Here is a 21619-nt window from a genome sequence, read left to right as displayed (position 1 = left end):
TGGTTTGGATGCAGCTCAAAACAATTACTTAGAGCTACTGCCTCAAAAATTAAAATAGCTATGATGATTTCCAACCTCCGTAGCGGAGATGGCACCTGAAGAAGAAGAAGAACGAAAGCAAATACGAATAAAACCTTATAGACTAATAGACACATGCTTAAGATGATTTCTAAAGTATGCTTACCTGACAATAATATATGGACAAATATCAAAGGATTATAGATTATCTAAAGTAAGAACACATTTAAAAATCAAATCAAATTATTTAAAAAATGATGACTTACAAAATATTGCAAAAACGTTCGTTGAAATTTGTATCCCTACACCACTGCATATCTGCTCTTTTCGTTCATTCCGTTTTACTTATACAAATTGCAACATTTTTAAAGGCTGTTTTTGTGATAATGGTCTCATTAAGTAAAAACTTTGCGTTTTTATCTATGGGGGTTAGAGGCTGAATTAAGGTTGGTAAGATGAAAAGAAATGACAGTTTTACGGTTTAAAAAAGACACGCCGGGCTCGTAGTTTGTGAAACGAGATTGCTAAATGTTTTTTTTAGCTTTTAGAGACATTAAAAATAGGAGACACTAATGGTAGTTGTCATTATTTGTTGTAAGTAGAAAATAATTAAGGCACATTTGTGACCTATTACTGAACTTTAATAATATACACATTATATGATAACTTTTGATTATTTTTGAAGTTATACTTCTTTAGACGCGATTGGGAGTGAATTAGAGCGTAAAATAGAGCGATCGTGGCTCATTGGTAGAGCATTCGACTACAGATCTAGAGGTCCCGGGTTCAAATCCTGACGATTCCTATTCTTTTTTTTATTTTTGGTACTTAAATTGTTTTAATAAAAGTTTTTGGAAAGTGGTAAGTATTAAAATTAGTTTAATATTTAAATAAAATAAAGATAAACTGGGTAAAATATATTTATTTCGTTGAAATTATACAATAGAAGTATAACTTCTTACGTGCGTACAAAGTACTCACACATTTATTTTTTTATTTGTTTTTCTATATCTAAAGGTTGATGAAGATTTTGTAGAATTGTGTTCAATTTCCGGTCCATTCATTAAGAGTCAGATGAAATAAGCAACCATGTTGAAATCAGCGCTTTAACACAGCAACGCATAATTTTTATAGTGCAGGTTTTTAACTCAACCAATCCACATAAATATACATATATTTACTTACTAGAGGCACATTGAAAAAACAGACAGGGTCATGTCTATACAAAAAGAAGAAGAAGCAGAAGAATCTACATATATCAACATAAACTAATCAGGCAAATGAAGATATCTACATACAGTCGGAAAAATGAAAGAATACCCATGAACGAACACATTAAACACGCTGTATTTTCCTGTCACCGTGTCACAAAGAAAATTTCCCAGCGCAAGTACATATAATAATAATTATTACATGTACTTGCGCTGGCCAATTATTTGTATGACACGGTGACAGGAAAATACAGCGTGTTTTATATGTTCGTTCATGGGTATTCTTTCATTTTTCATACTGTATATCAATCACATAGATATCATGCTTCAAGCTCTGAAGGACCAAATGAAATATGGGACAATAATGGTAAAGAAACTGGTAAGATGATCACAAGCATTATACGTAATTATTTAACAGGTCCAATCACATCCAAAGTATGCCGAAGACAGAAAATAGAGTAGAGACGAAGACATAATCAAGAAATTCAAGCACTCCATGGATACGAAAACGTAGTACGACACATAAGAAGCAAATCATATGAGATAGGCAGGACATATACTAAGAGCGAATGACGAAAGTCTACTAAATATAACCTTCTGGGAAAGGCCCGATAGCAGAAGGTGAGATGGTCGCCCAAGAAAAAGATGAAAGGATACAGTAACGAGTGATTTACGGAAGACGGAGTACCACAATGGGAGATTGTTGTTCAAGACAGACAACACTGACAAGAGTGAGGAAAATAATAAACGCAATCAATACTCACTTTCAGTTGTAGAGCTATGAAAGAAGAAGAAGTCATATCCACAATAAAAGACCAAGCTATCTTAACATATTACTACAGAGTGAAAATTTAAATATTGCAGCAAAAGTAACATACTTGCATAATGTCAGAATAAACCAATTTAAGGAAAAACTTTTAACACAAAATTAGGAATATAAAGACACATAGATGTCCGAGGGGAACTTGTAATAGAGAATGAGCTCTAGGTGCTCCGTCGTGGTCGCTAATTCTATGAAATTATCATAACCTAGTACAAGCTATGGACGACTCGACCCTAGGTATCAGGCTACGGCCAGATTTCAGCCTTCTCGCAACATTTGGGGCTCTGTTCATTTCCCAGTTTCTCCTGGAACAAGAATAGACTAGAACGAAACAAAGTATTCAGTATCCAAAAATTCTTACTAAACTTAGACGTCTAACCTATAAAGGGTTGTCTACAGCTAATGCCGTTTCCTTTCCGTCCGCCAGGACTTCCATTTTTTTCGATCTTCCCAGTCTCCGTCTTTCAATCATTTCTTAGACATGGCTTCGTCGACTTCATTTTTCCAAGATCTTCTCGGTCGTCCTCTTCTGCTTGTTCCTCTCGGGCTCCATTCTGCAACCTTGTTTATCCAAGTATTTTCTGCTCTGCGTACGTGGCCGTACCATTTTAGTCTTCTCTCGTCTATACATCTAGCCTAATTCATCATTATCATATACTAAGTGGTTCTACAGCTCTAGTTGAGCCACGACCTTCCCCAGTCTATTTTGCCAGTCGTTTCTGTTCATCCTTGTTCTTCTTCAGGTGCCATCTCCGCTACGGAGGTTGGCAATCATCATAGGTATTTTAATTTTTGAGGCAGTAGCTCTAAATAGTTGTTTTGGGCTGTATCCAAACCATCCTCTCAGGTTCTTCAGCCATGAAATTCATCTTCTTTCGATGCTTCTTCTGCCATCTATCCTTTCTTGCATTATGAGTCGCAGGATGCCATACTTCTCGCCCCGCATCACATGTCCGAGATACTGTAGTTTTCTTTCTTTAATTGTAAGTTCAACTTCCTTCTCTTTACCTATTCTTCTCAGTACTTCGTTGTTAATAACTCTATCTACCCAGGAAACCCTCATAATTTTTCTATAGGTCCACATTTCAAAGGCGTTAAGTCGTCTCATTGTCTCTATATTTAACGTCCATTATTACACTCCATAGTAGAGTACACTGTATACGTAACATTTTGTTAGGCGTACTTTAAGAGCTAATGTTAAATCTTTGCTACATAGGACCTTTTTCATTTTCATAAAATTACAACTTGCTTTTTCGATTCTGACTTTGATTTCTGCAGTGTAGTCATTATTTTCTGTTATAAGTGTTCCTAGGTAAGTGTACTTTTTTACTCTCTTGATCTGCTGGCCTTCTACTATCAAGATTTCGTTATTATTATGTTTCTGTTCATCCTTAATCGTTGTTAATTTGCTGAGCCGATCTTCCTCGCGTTTTCGTCCAAAACGTCCCTCCATCTCAGTCTTGGCCTACCTCTACAGGGTTCGTCTTGGTGGGTAATTTTCATTTGCTCTTGGCACATGTCCAGCCCATATAAGGCTACCTATTTTTATGAAAGATATTACATCTCTACCATTTACTATTTCTTTATAATTCTCGTACAATTCAAAATTCAATCGCCTTCTCTAAATACTATTCTCACAGATTGCGCCGTTATTTGATACGAAGACACTTTGTGAGAAATCTTGTCCTTGTAATCAACGATGAACAATATAAAGGGTGTTTTTTTTAGAGGTATAGAACTTTAAAGTAGAATAAAACAAAGATTATTTTTTATATTAACATGAAATTGACTTTATTTGAAAGATAATTTTTTGACATTATATTTTAAATATGACTTCTGGCATATGACCACCACGGCTGGCTCTGACGTAGTCTAATCTGGAGGTCCAATTTTCGACGACTTTTTCCAACATTTGTGGCCGTATATCGGCAATAACGCGGCGAATGTTGTCCTCCAATTCGTCAATCGTTTCAGGCTTATTGGCATAGACTAGCGACTTCACATCACCCCACAGAAAATAGTCTAACGGTGTTAAATCGCACGACCTTGGAGGCCAATTCACGGGTCCTAAACGCGAAATTATGCGGTCACCAAACGTTTCCCTCAATAAATCCATTGTGGCACGAGCTGTGTGACATGTTGCGCCATCTTGCTGAAACCACAGCTCCTGCACATTATGGTTGTTCAATTCAGGAATAAAAAAGTCAGTAATCATGGCTCTATAGCGGTCACCATTGACTGTAACGTTCTGGCCAGCATTGTTTTTGAAGAAGTACGGACCAATGATTCCACCAGCCCATAAAGCACACCAAACAGTCAATTTTTCTGGATGTAGTGGTTTCTCAACATACACTTGAGGATTATCTTCACTCCAAATACGGCAGTTTTGTTTGTTGACGTAGCCATTTAACCAAAAGTGAGCTTCGTCGCTAAACAAAATTCGCTTATGAAAGTCGGGATCAACGGCAATTTCGTTTTGGGCCCATTCACCGAATGTACGCCTTGCTGGGTGATCGTGTGGCTTCAATTCCTGCACGAGTTGAATTTTGTAAGCACGCAAACCAAGATCTTTTCGCAAAATCTTCCATAAAGTGGATGGACACATATCCAACTGCTGTGCACGATGGCGTATAGACTGATTCGGGTCTTCCTCTATACTACGCTCAACAGCAGCAACAACATCTTCTGTACGCACTGTACGACGTCTCTATGAATGCGTATTATCCTTTAGAGTGAACGTGGTGCGAAAACGTTCCACAGTTGATCGAATTAATTGCTCTGATGGGCGATTATGTATACCATAAAATAGACGTAGTGCGCGATACGTATTTCGAACAGAACTATGATTTTCAAAATAAATTTGCACAATTTGAAAGCGTTGCTCAGGCGTCAGTTTATTCATATTGAAATGTCAAACCAAACTAAATAATAATCACTTGACAGCTGTCAAAATGGCCGCCAGTTAAAAATGTGTTGCCAACTTCTATTTCTATACCTCTAAAAAAAACACCCTATATTACGCTCTTCACATTCCGAAATGTAAGGCAACGATATATTTTATGTTGCCAGAGTTTGACAAGAAGTTTTGGATGCTGAGTTTTATACACAAATATGTTTATTAAAGATGCCTAATTTATGCCAATATCCATTCTTAATCTAGGAGTACTCGGGAATGGTTGTATGACTAAATGACTCGACTAGGTTTAGACCTATACTGCCTTTCGATATAAGATTTTGACTAATATTATATTGTCTCCAATCTTAAACTTTTCTCGCTTAATTCTATAAAATTCTTCATTAATGTTTACCGCTTTTAAACCGTAGGTACTCATAATTATAAGTACATGAACCAAACAATATCTTCAAATATGTACAAACCGAAGACCCCCTCTTTTTATATTCCTTTGTGCAAACATCATGGAGTTTCTGAATGGGAATATTAAATAAACGCGCTGACTAATTTGTTCTGCTTTCGACATAATGTTTAAGCACTTGATATCGTTATGTATCATAGCAGAGAGGGTTCCTATAATGGGACTATGTTTACTTTTCCTAAAAATATTGGATGGAGATTAAAAAGTTGGGTGACAGGTGGTTAAAATGGCTGGCTTTATGATCTTAATATTACGTTTAGTTTAATCTATTGATTGAGACTTAATGTTATAGTAAACACAAAATAAAAATCTTTGCACATTCTAGTTTTTGTATCATTGTGATTACGCCAGGGAAATAAGTCAAAAATATACCATGTTCGGGACACTTGAGCAGCCAGGTTGCAAATGGGTTTTTTGGGTACTTTATTATACCTTATACATTATAAATACAAAAATTCCCGTCACAGTTCGGACGGCAATTTTAGTTATTAACAAATAAGTGTCAAAAATGGCAGTTTTTTTGTTTAAATCGCCACAGGTAAAAATAGGGTAATTAAATGCATTATTTATAGCATCCTTCTTTTAATAGATGAGCAAAGGTTTAAAATGGCAGTTTTTGAATTTATCATTTGTTGTTTCGGAAATTTCAAAATAAAACTAAAATTTCGAAAATAAAAAAGTTGCTATAACTTTTGCGAAAATGACCTTAATAATTTCAAATTGCAAGAAAAGTTGAGTCAAACAGTCCATATAATGAATAAAAATTTTTAGGAAGATTCGTCAATTAGTTTAAATTTCATTCAATTTGTTTATCCCAAAGAGCTTTTTTTTACAAAGTTATTGTTTAGAAAATAATAATGATATAGCAATTCTGGGGAAACCACATGAAAGAAGAATAGTAATGTTTTCAAATTGCAAGAAAAGTTGAGTCAAACAGTCCATATAATGCATAAAAATTTTTAGGAAGATTCGTCAATTAGTCTAAATTTCATTCAATTTGTTTATCCCAAAGAGCTTTTTTTACAAAGTTATTGTTTAGAAAATAATAATGATATAGCAATTCTGGGGAAACCACATGAAAGAAGAATAGTAATGTTTTCAACATATTTAAAAAATCGTTAAAAAGTCATTTTATCATTCCGAAAACATTTTACTAAAGAAGAGTCATTTTTGGCTTATAAACAATTTGAATAACTTTGTTAATATTGAGAGTAGACTAAAACTACTTTGGGATATAAAAAGCTGGTATTTTTACACGAATTCAAAAAAAACTTTTCACCTAGGTTAATTACGGTCAAAGTTATCCACTTTCTTTTATTTAATTCACAGCTACTTTGTTTATAACAATTAAGCAACCTAACTAGCGTCATTTTGAAGTTCAAGGTATATAGTTTATGTGTAAAAGTTTGTGTAAACTTTGAACTTCAACAGAGTGGTTAATAAAGCTTTAAAAATGATGTTCTGAAGCTATTTTCTTGTGGCATTTTTATAATCAAGTATATTCAAATGGGAAATAAGCCACAATTTTACCTAAAAATGATTTTATTAACGTTTCGACGCCCAAGTCGGGTGTCGTTGTCAAAATACAAGATAATTGTATTATATTATTCCGACTTGGGCGTCGAAACGTTAATAAAATCATTTTTAGGTAAAATTGTGGCTTATTTCCCATTTGAATATACTTGATTCTTTAAAAATGATGTCCTAACGAAATCGATTCGTGGTGGAATTATTAAAATCCGTGCACTCAAAAAATTTAATCAATTCTTCAAACATATGCTGCGATTAATCTCTCAGGAGCTTGTTGATGGATTTTGATCATAATTTTTTTAATTGGTATGTACTCGTAGTCTTGTAGAGTACGTTATGTACACATATCCCCACCTAACATTACAAAATGTTTGGACGAACCCCCCTTATAACTCAGTGATATGAAAAATAGATTACGACCGATTTTAAGACCTACCGAATATACATATATAATTTCATAAAAATCGGTCTAGCGGTCTCGGAGGAGTATGGCAACTAACAATGTGACAGGAGAATTTTATAGATGTAAATATATGATGTTCTGCTGACGTATTTGTAAATATCTTCTGATTGCTACTCGTTTTTCAGGTATCATTAGGTTTCCAATTATTTACAGCTCAGACTAAATACAGCTTTATTTATTTGTATTATTATTGAATTTGTCGTTCGTTGACCTAAAATATGCCAGTTATTTATATTTTTTGAAAAACTCGGCCAGTCCCACCACTGCCCACCAACGCAACGCTGGAAAATACCTCGCAGGCGACGAGAGTAAATAAACCAACGCAACGTATATTTTCAGGGTTCGTTGGTTGATATTTCGTTGTTTGATCAGATTGTATTTCGTTTTTATTTGGATTTTTTCACGATTGCATTATGTAGCCCTATCATTGCACAAATAGTGACAGCACACCGGTCAGCATTTTTTACTGTTTTGTTTTGTAAAGAATTGATTGAATTTCAATTGGTAAATATTTGTAATTAAAGAGGATTTCATTAGACTAACTATGGCTTAAATTAAAGATACAACGTTAACGCAGAAACTATATAAATACTATTTCAAAATAAATCTCTAATTGTTCATGACCTCCAAAAATGGCCCCGCAATAGAATCGAGCTGAAGAAGACGATTTTTAAAGGGATTTGTTTAAAACGTTTAGCAACATGAATTTATTAAAATTCGTCAATGTGTAGTTTGAAATATCTTTTAAGTAGAAAGTTTTCATAAATTATGGACTCTAGTGGAATGGGGAATAGGGGGAAAAATATCAAACGTTTTCTGCGTAAATTCTGGACTGAGACAGGGAGATCCGTTGTCCCCATTGTTGTTTAACTTGGCCTTAGAATATGTCATGCGAAAAATCTATCCAAAAATCAAACCAGACATAACTGCTCGGGGAGCAAAAATCATACTCGCCTTTGCCGATGACGTAGACGCAGTAGCACAATCAACATTAGAAATTAAGGATATTTTCTCGAGCTTTGAAGAAGCTGCATTAAACATCGGTCTAAAAATAAATGAAGACAAAACAAAATACATGGTCGTCTCAAAACAAGAACGACTGCGAATAAGGCAAAATATTACTATAAACGATCATAACTTCGAAGTGGTTAAAGAATTTAAATATCTAGGAGCAACAATCACAAATGACAACAAATTAGAGCGAGAAGTTGAAACGCGAATAATGGCAGGAAACAGATCTTTCTTTGCAATGAAACATCTAATGAAGTCAAAACGAATGGAGGCGCAGATACAATAACTAACTAGAGTCTCTATTTGGAAAAGAAAATCTAGTCAGATATATAAAGGTTAATAGAAATCTAGATGGGCAGGGCATGTGATACGCAGTAACGACAATCGCCTTATAAACAATGTGTTCTGGGAAAGGCCAGATGGAAGAAGGTCTGTAGGGCGGCCTAGAAAAAGGTGGAAAGATGCGCAGTCAAAGAAGATCTAGAGAAAATTGGAGTGCGACAATGGGAACTAGTGGCACAGGACTCACGAAGGGTTGTAGCGCCATTGATGATGATGATCCTTATGGTAGGTTTTCTTCTCCTGAAAATTGGCCACAATCTCAGCAAAGTAAAGTCTATCTTGTGCAGGTCGACACAGTGTGAGTCCGAACCAGTCGGATCTCTTATGTTTTTTAATCATGAATGTTTGCAGGTTGCCAGTCTCCTTTTGCCTTTTAGAGTTTTCCTTAGATTCTTCTTCTTAATCATCTGCTGTCTCCAATATTGGAGATTAGCGGTTATGGTGACAAACACTTCTCTATCTCTAGGCCGTATGCATAACTATTTCATAGCCTATTTCCACCTTCTTCTTCTTGTAGTGCCTATCCGTTTCGGATGTTGGCGACCATCATGGCAGTCTGTACTTTGCACACTGCTGCTCTAAAAATATTTGTGGTTATTGTGTTGAACCACGTACGTAGATTCTTCAGCCAGGAAATTCTTCGCCTTCCTGGTCCTCGTTTTCCTTCCACTTTTCTTTGTAAGATCAGTCCATATCTTTCGCTGTTTCTCATGATGTGGCCAAGGTATTTGATTTTGGCTGCTTTTATTGTGGTTAACAGCTCTTTTTCTTTTTGCATTCTCAGCAAGACACCCTGATTAGTAACGTGGTCGGTATAAGATATCTTCAGGATTCGACGATAAAGCCATATTTCGAAAGCCTCAATTTTCTTGCAGGTGGCGTCTGTGAGAGTCCACGACTTAACTCCATTTCCACCTAGTTTCGAATATTATACAACCGGAAACATTTTTTCTTCAAATTTGCTAAGAGGGTTGACATAGAGGGGATATGACATGTTGACAGTGCTTCTCATGGTGGCATAATTTGTAAGCCGTTCGCCACTGGCGATAAATTCAGTTCTTTTTCTTCACTATATATTTTCTTACCTTATTAATGAAATCTACCTCTTCTTTTCAACCAGATCCTTTGGAAACACAAAAAATCTACATATCCCTCTTTCGCTATATATAGTATTTACAATCCGGTGTAAAGCACATTACAATTATTATTATACAAGATACAATGGTTCAGAAAAGTTCCTAAACTTTGCTTGGTGAATATCACTAAAAAACTATATTTCATAGAAATTTAATACTGAGTTATGGTGGTAATATCTTATAAACACTACTTAAGCAGAAAAATTAGCAGAGGAAGCAAAATTTCAACTTTTAGTCCAGGCACCGAAGCTTTTCACCTCGCAATTTTTACAGAATGGATCGATTTGCTTGGAAATTTGAGAATAAGTAGTGGATAGTCCAAGGATCAAAATCTATATAATGCCGAAAGGTGTTTTTACCATGGGGGTGGTTGCCACCCTATCTCGGAAGGTGGAAATTTTTTTATTATATTTTAACAGCAAAAGTTGATAAAAACATTCATTCTAAGCAAAAAATGTTTCATACATTTTTTCGATTAAGTTAATAGTTTTCGATTTATTCGCTATCTAAAGTGTTACTGTTATAGTCAATGTTTTTCGATATACTTATTTACCATTCACTCATTTATAGCCGTAGAAAAAATTGTTTCAAACCAAAATCTTGGGAATTAAATAATCTATTTCATATTTTAACATTTTCTCGTATCTCTGATGATAATCTTTCTATTCTGAAGAAAATGGCATTTTTTACCAAACTACAAAAATTCGTTATTCGCTTGTAAATGCAGGGTTTTAAAAACTAATCATCCTAAGCCAGTAGTCAAACTTCTAGGATCTATTAATAATACATAAATAAAGAATAATGAAAAAGGCCAATGACTAAAAACACCTGTAACTTACATTATTATGCTTCCAATTGGATTACTCTTTTTTTTTTCAAAAAAATATATTGATTTTTTAAAAGTAACCTTTTTATTTTTTATCTTAGAAAGTTTGTTAAAAAAGAATTTTGTAGGTTTTTACAAGATGTATAAGCCTATTAATATTAAATCTTTTTAAAATCCTCAGTCACAAAAAAGAGGTGACTTGAAAGGGTTGGTAAAGGTGGTTTTTGCATGTTATTACAAGTTTTAATTGTCAATAATATAGCTCATTCAATTTTTGCCATAGAAAAAATTTTTGCAAACCAGTTTTTTTGGAATTAAATAAGCTACAATTTCATATTTAAATATTTTTTCGTATCGCTGATCGATCTATTCTGAAGAAAAGGCCATTTTTTACAAACTACATTAATTCGTTATTCGCTTTTAATTCCATTTTTTTAAAAATTGATCATTCTAAGCCGGTCAAACTTCTAGAATCTATTAATAATGCATAAATAAAGAGGATCAAATAAGGTCAATGACTAATTTTAATTAGGAAGGTGATTAAGGCGTTGCTTCCGATCACATTTTCGCTGAAAAAAATAGGGACTGACATTCTTTTCATTATAAGTCACTTAATTTTTGAGCTAGATACTTTTTTCTCTGGAGATAGATATTTTAAAATACTTTAAATTAGTTTGAACCAGTTTTCCTCGAAAAATGCATAGTTTTCCCGTCTTTTGACTTTGAAACTACAATATTTAGCATTTGACGAAGAAGAGCTAACATATAATAAAGTATAGCTCGATTACTATTGGTCTTAAAGAAAAATTATAAAAAACGGTTTTGTTTATTTTTTCAATAGGTACATTTTTGTTAGGTAAAGTTGTTTTGATAAAACGAAAACCTTTGGAGTTATTAGCAGGAAACTTACTAAAAACATTGATTTTTTCGATAGAAAACTAACACTTTCAATAGCGAATAAATCGAAAACTGTTAATTTTATCAAAAAAATGTATAGAACGTTTTTTACTTAGAATGAATGTTTTTACCAACTTTTTTGGTCAAAATATAATAAAAAAATTCCACCCCCAAGATGGGGTGGAAACCACCCCATGAAGGACCCCCATGGTAAAAGCGCCTTTCGGCATCATATAGATTTTGATCCTTGGACTATCCACTACTTATTCTCAAGTTTTCAGGCACATCGATCCATTCTGTAAAAATTGCGAGGTTTTGTCCTATTTCAAGCTTCATTACTTGGACTATTTATAGGAATTAAAAAGGCAAATCCTGACTTTTCAAACTTTGTCTAGAAATAATAATATGACAGTCGTGACGTCACACTTCGGCTGTCAGCCTTAAAATATCTTCGTATTTTTCTACATTTAATAGTTATTTATGATATAAGTTTTAAAAGTACACGTTCAAGGCACGCATGTGAAAGTTTGCAGAATGAGCGAAGCGAGTTCTGCAATTCACATGAGTGTCTTAAAAATGTTCTTTTTAACACGTATATCATACAATATTTTTTCTACAAACGTAATTACAGGACAATATCTACAAAAGCTTTTACTTGAACTTGACTCACATTCCATTTTTATATTTTTTTGACATTACATCAAAATTGCCTATACGGTCAATACGAACTGCAGTGCCTTAAATTTTTTAAAGCACTAGTGCCTTAAAGTAGCATTTTTAACACGGTTGTAGAAAAACTATATTCATGTATTACATCAGACATAATCCTACCATATAGAGTATTTATAGCAATTTTGTTATTAATGTATAAATACATTAGTACAATAGTATATAGCAAAATTTTAAATAATCTCTTGTTTTTGTAAATCACTCGTAAAGCATACACATGGCATCGTCCTCCGCGACGTCAGAGTGTACCACGTGACCTATAATCATAGTTAACGTTCCCAATGGGTACTTCGTTTTCTCTCTATTTTACCCTTAAAGATCAATTAAGGAGTGTACTTTCGTTAATTGGCAAATAACCTAAATAAAAGGTTTTACTTATGTTAATCATTATTAAAATTTGTTTTCTATATATTAATAGACTGCCAAAAATACCAAACTTAATAGTGGATTATGCAAATCATAAAGAAAGAACAAAACTTGTGGATAGGTTGCCAATCCTAGTGATTTAAGTACATATCTACATGAAATAAGCGAAAATAATTTAGTTTCAAACTTTAATTGTGGCTTATTTCCTAAATAAAATAGTAAATTGTTTAAGATTTATTTTAAAAAACTTTCTCGCCACCTCAAAAAATATCCATTGTGCTATGGATTTTGAGAAAAAATTGTTACCTGGATACGTGCCTCTGGCAATCCGATTTTCTCCGCTAGTCGTTCCCTTGCGAAAACATCTGGATAATGCGTCCGCTCAAATTCTGAAAATAAAAAGTACAGTGTTTTAATGCGAATTTAAATAATTTAAATTAATAAAATAAATATCCCATTTACAAAGAGTTCATCTGTATCACCTGTATAATATATACAGGGTGTCCCCGAAAATAGTGCGTCCCTTTAAGGTATGGATATAATACACAATTTAGAACAAAAAAGTCCTATACCATTTTTTTCTAAAGTTAACAGTTTCCAAGACAAAAATTACATTGTTCTCCATATAAGCGAATTTTTATTTTCATACATTTGAATGACATGGCAACGTAGCCTAGAAGAACTTGCTGCGACTGTGGAGATTTAACCTAATAACCCTTGTTTATTTACTATTTGAGGTGTGATATTTGGGGTTGTTGACAGCGTAAGTACCTACCTGCAAAATAATGGATATGTGTTTGGTTGATATTTACATTATTTTACCTACCAGATGCAACTGACCTACAAACCTACTTTTTTAATCTTTAGATTTTTGAGTTTCGCGTTATTGCCAGACTTCAATTTGCATATCAAAATGTATTTTTGTTTTTTGGTCAAACGGATGAATTTAGAAAAAAATGTTGTAAGACTTTTTGCTCTACATTATGCCTTCTACATATACCTTTAAGGAACGCACTATTTTCGGGAACATCCTGTATATTTGTAACGTTATAAACGTCACATTTTTGTTATTTTACTTTTAAATAGTTATTTTATTTTCTTTTGTTTAAATTTGGTTAATTATTATTGATTATTAATAATTAATTCATTGATAATTATCCAGAACTTGATCGTTCATATTTTTGATTAGGACAAGACGAACACACACCTTGGGAATCTGAGTTAGGCTAGGATGAACGATAACTAACATAGTTATGTTTCGTCTCCTTATAGTTTAGTTAATTTTAGTTTTTTCGATTTTAATTTTACGATGTAAATTTATATCAGACCATTCTTAAAGTTTGGGTAAATTATTTTCCAGAAATCTCTTAAAATACATTCATTCTTACCCATATTTCTGAGTAACATTTGTCAATTGTATCATAATCCTATTTAGAAAGTAGGCATTTGGAAAGTTAGTCAAGCGGTTATTGTCACCTTCTGAGAAGGACAGTGACAAACGGTTTTCAACGGTTTGGTAATTACGTTTTTTTCAAAGTGAAATTTTGTAGGACAGATATAGACATTTTTGTTTTCCCCACCACCAGGGATTTCTGATCGAGAGCCGTTTTGTAATTTTAGTAGTATTCAGTAGCGAGTGAAAATTAGATCTGTAAACACGTATAGCAATCAATAAAGAGTTCTATCGAAAAGTGTCGTCGTATATTATTTTAATTTGCTAAACTAATATTTTATGGCAACTTATACTCACGGTAAACTAATCGTGGGTCGAACAGTTATTTGAAATATTATATTTCAGTGGTATTTTAATTATTATCTAGGGTAGTTTATCGTGACATATTATACGTCATTGCTACAAGGTAAGATTTCCACACAAAATAATAAATAGAGATCTAGAATCGAGAACAAATAAATGCTACAGGAGAAGTCCACCTACAGAGTAAAAACCGAACGGAAATTAAAATAATTAAAAATAAAATTAAACCTAGAGATCAAAATATTTGAGAATGGTTATGAGGATTGAGGAAATGATAATTATTACATCAAAACAATAACAAAGATTACAATGACGACTTAGAAACATAGATAACAAAGCAGAATCTGCCAATGTCAGGGTGAAAAAATAATATCCTTGATTTATAAATGAAAGTAAAAACATTACACTCCTACGCTATGTGATTTTTTAAACTCTCTACGAAATTGATGCCCGGACCAGAAGGAAAGAAATTAATGACATATAGCAGTTTAAAGAATACCTAAAGTAAGAGTAAATGTTTATCTAGAATAATGGTCGAGCGAAGAGCGTAACAAATATGCCAAATAATGAGGTACTGAGAAAAATGGAGAACTAAAAGGAAGTAATAAATACAATTAGATAAGAAAGTTAGATGATTGGGTGATATATGGATGATTTAAGGAGCTTAACCTTATCTTTAAAGTAGACGATAGCTAAAGAAGAAAAATAGCAAAATGTGACCAGAGCCTATTTTACTTCAAATCAGGCCCGAGGTACTACATAATTTTGGGGCCCCTAACAAAAATTTAATAGTAATAATAATAAATTTTTTAAATGTATTAATTTATTTAATAGAAATATAGTTGGACCAGAAATTTAAATTTTTACTAAAAATAAATCAAATTTATATTTAAACAATTAAACATTGTTTAACTGTTTAAAGTGCAACAACTACCGTGGAATTTCTCTACTATGTACAGCATATAAACTTCTCACGTAAGTATCTTAAAAACCAGCGACTCCAACCACCAGCGGCTCCAACCACCAGCAGAAAATATTATTGGAGAGTATCAGACGGGCTTCAGATGGGAAAGACCGGCAATGGATTAAATATTTACAGTCCAGCAGGTCTTGAGCAAATCATGGGGAACACGTTATTGATGTTCACAACGTGTTTGTAGACTTCAAGCAGGCATACGACTCAGTCAAAAAGAACAGACTATACTATATATTGGCTGAATTGGCATACCACACAAGCTAATTAGTCTCATTAAAGCCACAAAGGATAAAACATAGGCATGTGTACGAGTACAAAACTACCGGACAGACTTTTTCAAAATCCCGCAGGGATTGAAGCAGGGTGATAGGCTGGCCCCAACATTGTTTAACCTGTCACTGGAGTATGCGGTTGTTGGGCAAGTGCAAACTGGACGAGGAAACCTACTGACCAAGAGAACCGTTTAACTTATCGCTCACTGAATTCTATAGTGGCACATTTTCAGAAAATGGTGTTTTGTAATAACCACTACTTAAAAATCACGAAATTTCACTTTATAATTGAACGAAACCGGCATAACGGTAGCTTGCATAGAATCCCCTAGGTAGAGTTGTATCACGTGCATATTTTCCTCCATTTCGCTCGAGCGGCAGCACTATACCGTCACATATTTAATATGCCGTTGACATTAGGTGTGTTTGTGTTGCTTCTACGTGGACTACCGACACATTTTAATAAAACTAATGTTATGCCACTTTATAATTTTTATAACCTTCAATAAAAATATTTTAGTATTTAGTCTATACCGGCAAATTAAAAATTGTGCCAGTACGAAATGAATTTTTTGGCAAAAACATGCTATTTGTGTCACATAAGGTTGTGTCGGTATAGAATTTACTTTAATTCAAATACTTCACTTTATGCCACGAAAGAACAAAGTTATGCCAGTAGGTATAGGTTTACTTTTTCTTATATTTCACTTAGAATGTAAGAAGAAGAAGAATGTAAGAACTGGATACAAAACCGAATTAAACGCCTCCGAAACTCTGGACAATCTTATCAAATGTACAACAGGAAGATAGACGTTCCAGGCAGATCAGTTAAAGATCCGTGTGACATCACAAAATGCAGGCAAACATGTACCGGAAATGCACAGAAGAAGAGAGACGAGCGTTTTTAAGTTATACTGGGATTTTAGAGACATTTCCAAGCAGCTATACTACATTATAATGACATTGATGGAATAGGTTAATGTAGCATAGATTGGTGGAAGAACCAATAACAATGCAATTATTCAAAGAAATACGAACCATAAATCCTAGCAAAGTATTCTCTTTTAAAGACATTGAAATTAAAATGCTCTATCAAAATAAAATTCCAATTTCCAGAAAAAAGTATGAAGATCTAATGTGTCCTATTCGATCCAATGCAATTAATAAAAGTCACAGTGGATTTTACATCAACATACACTCCACGTTTTTCTTCTTGTTTCTATAAACAAGGTTTTTCTATAACTGATAATCATTTTAAAATTATTTTTTAGTTATTAGTAAGAAAAATATTGTTGTGTTCATATAGTATAATATCTTTAGTGCGAATAAAAACATGATTAAAAAATTAAAAAATAAAAACGTTTATTTTATGAACTCTTTATGCCACTACTTACGACCGACCATCTTTGCCAAAACACTATAAAACTTGAATTTAATACTGGCATATTTATATCAAAGTTCCCGAAATTCATATAATGGAAAAAAATTTAATATCTAACCATTCATTGACAAGTATTTGGTTTCTTCTGTCGACGTCTTATCCATAAATTGTAATGTTGAATGGTATTTTATGATGTCATGAAACTTCATGGTCAATTATCTCAGAACTTCATTTTTGCGGTTGTGCCACTATAGAACTCAGTGAGCGTTATGGTCGCTTATGCCGATGATATTAATATTTTGAGTAGAACATCAACAGGAGCACAGGAAACATACGCATAGTTAAAAACGCAAATAAAAAGGCTAGGTCTAGAAACTAATACAGAGAAAACAAAAATAATCAATAAAACAATAATAAATCGTGGACAAGAAGAAATATAGTCCCACAAAACATTATACCTACATGAAGATGAGCTGAAACTGTTGGAAAGTTTACATACCTGAGAGTAGAAATATATGCCGACGGATCAGAAGAACAGAAGAAGGGGAAATACGGAAGAGAATAACACAGGAAAACAGAGCTTATATTGCCCTTGCCCATATATTTCGGTCTAAAAGTGTCCACCGAAATACAAAGATGAGAATCTATAAAACTTTAATACGCCCAATATGGAAGTGAAAGGTCCTGAAAGAAACATCCGAAAATAAACTCGACAGATTCGAAAGGAAAGTACTGAGGAGAATATATACTAGGACCTGTGAGGGAAAACGGAATCTTCAGAATTCGATACAACAACGAGCTTTATTAACTTTATAAGGAAATTCCACTGTCAGACGAATGCAAAGATTGCAATGGGCCGGATATGTGATAAGAATGGGAGAGGATAGGCTATCAAAAAGAGCACTGGACTCTAGGATGCAGGGAAAGAAACCGGTTGGAAAGCCAAGAAAGCGCCGGGAAGATACAGTAAGCAGCGATGCACAAGCATTTTTAGGAGTCCGTGTATGGAGAAGAGCAGCGACAGATAAACAAGGGCGAAGGCAAAAAATAAAGGAGGCCAAGGCTCAATTTGGGCTGTAGTGCCGTAGAAGAAGAAGAAGAAGAAGAATAGGATGGGAGGACGAACTTCCTTTTGTGCACTGTTGTGGGGTGTAAAATATGATAATATTGCATCTTTTTGTGCCTGCCGTCTCTGTTCTCTTAATTTTTGCTTTTTTCGTTTTTTACTGCCACTTAAATATTTGTAACTCATGATAATAATGAAACGATTACTTAGTTAAGAGAAATAAGTGTTAAAAGAAATTTAATAAAACGACTAATACAATACCTTATCTTTTCAGAAAACGACATTAAACATCAAACTGAATATTAAACTTAAAAGTGAATTTCGAATAAATATTTTGACAATACGTGCCGATACCTCTTGTTATTCCTACCTCTTGTTAATCCTTCGGAGTGGTGTCTAAATTTTACTTATTGTTATTTATACCAAGGCAATCTACCTACTCTTATTGCAGTTTTATGATAAGAACGGTTTATGGTTTATGAATATAACTCTAACCTAATTTGTTACCATTTATCATTTTCTGTTCGTAAAATGAAATAGTTTTGAATTTTGGGTTTTCAATAAAAATATTCTTTTAGTGATCTTATTTAGTGACCCCATTAAAATGAGGGCCCGAGGCATGGGCTTCACGGGCCTAGTGGTAAAATAGGCCCTGAATGTGACGAACATAAATAAAACGGGAAGTGATTCAATCAAGAAATGAATAAGTGGGAAAAATAAAATAAAGGTATATTGTGACTGACAACAAGTAGTCAAGTGAAGAAGGCAATGATCACAGTATTAAATGTCTGTAGAAAACAAGCTACCAGAAATAAAAATGGAATTAAAATGAGAAAGCAAATTTTATTTAGACTTGGTAACTTGGTGTTAAGTCATTTAGACCGGGAGATATTATACAGAAGTTCAGCCACGATTTTCTAAGTCCTGCCTTTTGCAATAGTGGAAGGGTAGACGAGGTACTTACAATTTGTGGAAATATCCACAAATTTCCTGTGACATTTCCCTGTAAAAATTAGATTTTCCCAAAAAATAAAAATAGGGTTTGCGATGAATTCCTAAGTCCTGCCATATCCGTAAAATGACAGGATACTATGGATTTTATGAAGAAAATTTTTTGGGCAGCAGGAGGATTGCAAACGGGCTAACGGAGTATATATGTATACAAACATGTAAGGAAAATAATGAAATTTTCATGATTTTCTGGGTCCTGTCAACTAAATAAATTAAACATATTTATTTCAAAATGATCAAAAAAAATGTTGGCATGACGTCTCCTACTGTTTAAGTATACTTGTCCCTTGGAAAATTATGCGCAAAATTTTTACTCTGATTCCGTAATTTTCTGAGTCCTGCCTTTAAAAAGTTATAATACTCAAATGCAATCAATACTTTTTCGGTACTCGGCAGGAAGGTTAAACGGTTCTTGTAAGACGGCAGGGCAGGAGTCCTAGATTTGTAAGAAAATTCGTGAAAAATTCCACGATGTTCTGAGTCATGCCATTTTGCATATGGTTCAATAATCTTAATATAAGTCTATTTACAAAGAGGCAGGATAGTTTTATTTCGTATACAGGGTGGGGCATTAGTGTCACAAAGTCCAATTACTCGTTTGTCGTAAGAAATACGAAAAAAAGTTATTTAGGAAAAACGTGGGGCAAAGAGAGGATCATAATTTAAAAATATTTTCTAATATACAGGGCTACCCGTATTGACAGGTTGACACAAACTTATGTTTTTTTTTAAATGGAACACCCTGAATATAATTTTAAGAGTCCTAAGATAATTTTAAGACAATGTAACACAATTCGCATAATCCAAAAAATGTTTCCTAAGGGAGCTAGAGCTCTTTGAAAATGGCGCCTTGTAATTAGATTTTTTTATCTCCAGAACACTTCCATTTCGATAGACAAAAACTGGTCCGCCTTTTTATCTTCCAGAGATAAATCGATTCCATCAATTGCGAATCTCTAGTACCGGTCATAGGAGTCCGTTTTGGGTAGGACAACGGTTATTTTATCGCATAACTTTTTTGTCTTTAACTTTTAAGCATTTTTGACACTATCCTCATTTTGACACTCATAATTTAATACTCTACTGTCAAAAATGCTTAAAAATTAAAGCAAGTTATGAGATTTTGTTGATCTACCCAAGACGGCCGCCTATGACCGATACTAGAAATTCACAATTGATAAACTATTCATCTCTGGAAGAGAAATAAACGTACCAGTTTTACTTATTAGTTTTCTCAGGGACTGTATTTTTAATATCTAATTTTGGTAAGAACAAATAACAGATTCTTATTAGAAATAATGCACTTATAAGATTTCTTCTATGGAAACCAAAATAATGAATTTGCACATAATATACAGGGTGGACATTAGAATAATCGCAAATTTGTATTGGGGCCAGGCTGCATGTATTAGGGTTGCGAATCAGTGCTCTGAAGAAGTAAAAATCAAGCGCGGAGTTCGACAAGGCTGTATATTGTCACCAATGTTATTTAATCTTTACGCTGAAACAATCTTAAATGAAGTGTTGGAAAACGCAAAAGAGGGAATACTCATTAATGGTATGCTTATGAACAATATCAGATACGCAGATGACACCTTGTTGCTGACTGGATCAATTGAACATCTTCAAGCGTTATTGAACCCAATGGTGGCATTCTGCGCGATATATGGACTCAAACTCAACGCAAGAAAAACAAAGTTTATGGTTATTAGTAAACAGGCAGCCGTAAATAATAATAACTATAACGTAACAATCGGTAATGACTCAATTGAACGAGTAAGTAATCTTGTATATCTGGGTACTCATATTAATGAAAGCTGGAACCCTAGTACAGAAATAAAAAGTAGAATTGCCAAAGCAAGAACAAGTCTTATGAAATTTAAGAAAATCCTGTGCAGTCATGATCTAAATTTGGAACTTCGCATAAGAATGGTCCGATGTTATATATTCCCAGTACTACTTTACGGGGTCGAAGCATGGACACTGACAGAATCGCTTTTAAAAAACCTAGAAGCATTTGAAATGTGGGTCTACCGCCGTATCCTGAAGATCAGTTGGGTAGAAAGAGTCACAAACGAAAGGGTTTTGCAACGTTTGAATAAAAGTTGCGAAGTAGTGAACACGGTTAAAAGGCGCAAATTGGAATACTTTGGTCATATAATGCGTCACCCAGAAAAATATGACATACTTCACCTTGTCATGCAAGGTAAAATAATGGGAAAAAGAAGTGTGGGCCGCCGTACGACTTCTTGGCTTAAAAACCTACGCCAATGGTTTGGGAAAACTAGCACTGAACTATTTCGTGCGGCTGTAAATAAGACAATGATTGTTAATATACTGGGCAACATGAGAGCCAACGATCGACAAGCGGTCTCGGCACCTTAAGAAGAAGAATACAGGGTGAGGCAGATAAAAGCAGGCAACTAAAAGA

At 33.8% G+C, this 21619-nt stretch overlaps 1 protein-coding gene across 1 annotated transcript in view; it reads right to left on the bottom strand.

The window, feature by feature from the left end:
• Window positions 1–21619, bottom strand: part of LOC114324209 (paired box protein Pax-6) — a 269123-nt gene that overhangs the window by 79415 nt on the left and 168089 nt on the right. The window contains exon 5 of the mRNA XM_028271975.2: window positions 13033–13115. Within this exon, the coding sequence (XP_028127776.2) occupies window positions 13033–13115 (83 nt within the window). The remainder of the gene's footprint in view (window positions 1–13032; window positions 13116–21619) is intronic.

The sequence above is a fragment of the Diabrotica virgifera genome, chromosome 5 (genome assembly GCF_917563875.1).
Source record: "Diabrotica virgifera virgifera chromosome 5, PGI_DIABVI_V3a".
NCBI lineage: Eukaryota > Metazoa > Arthropoda > Insecta > Coleoptera > Chrysomelidae > Diabrotica > Diabrotica virgifera.
This window is presented reverse-complemented; position numbering and strand designations above follow the sequence as displayed.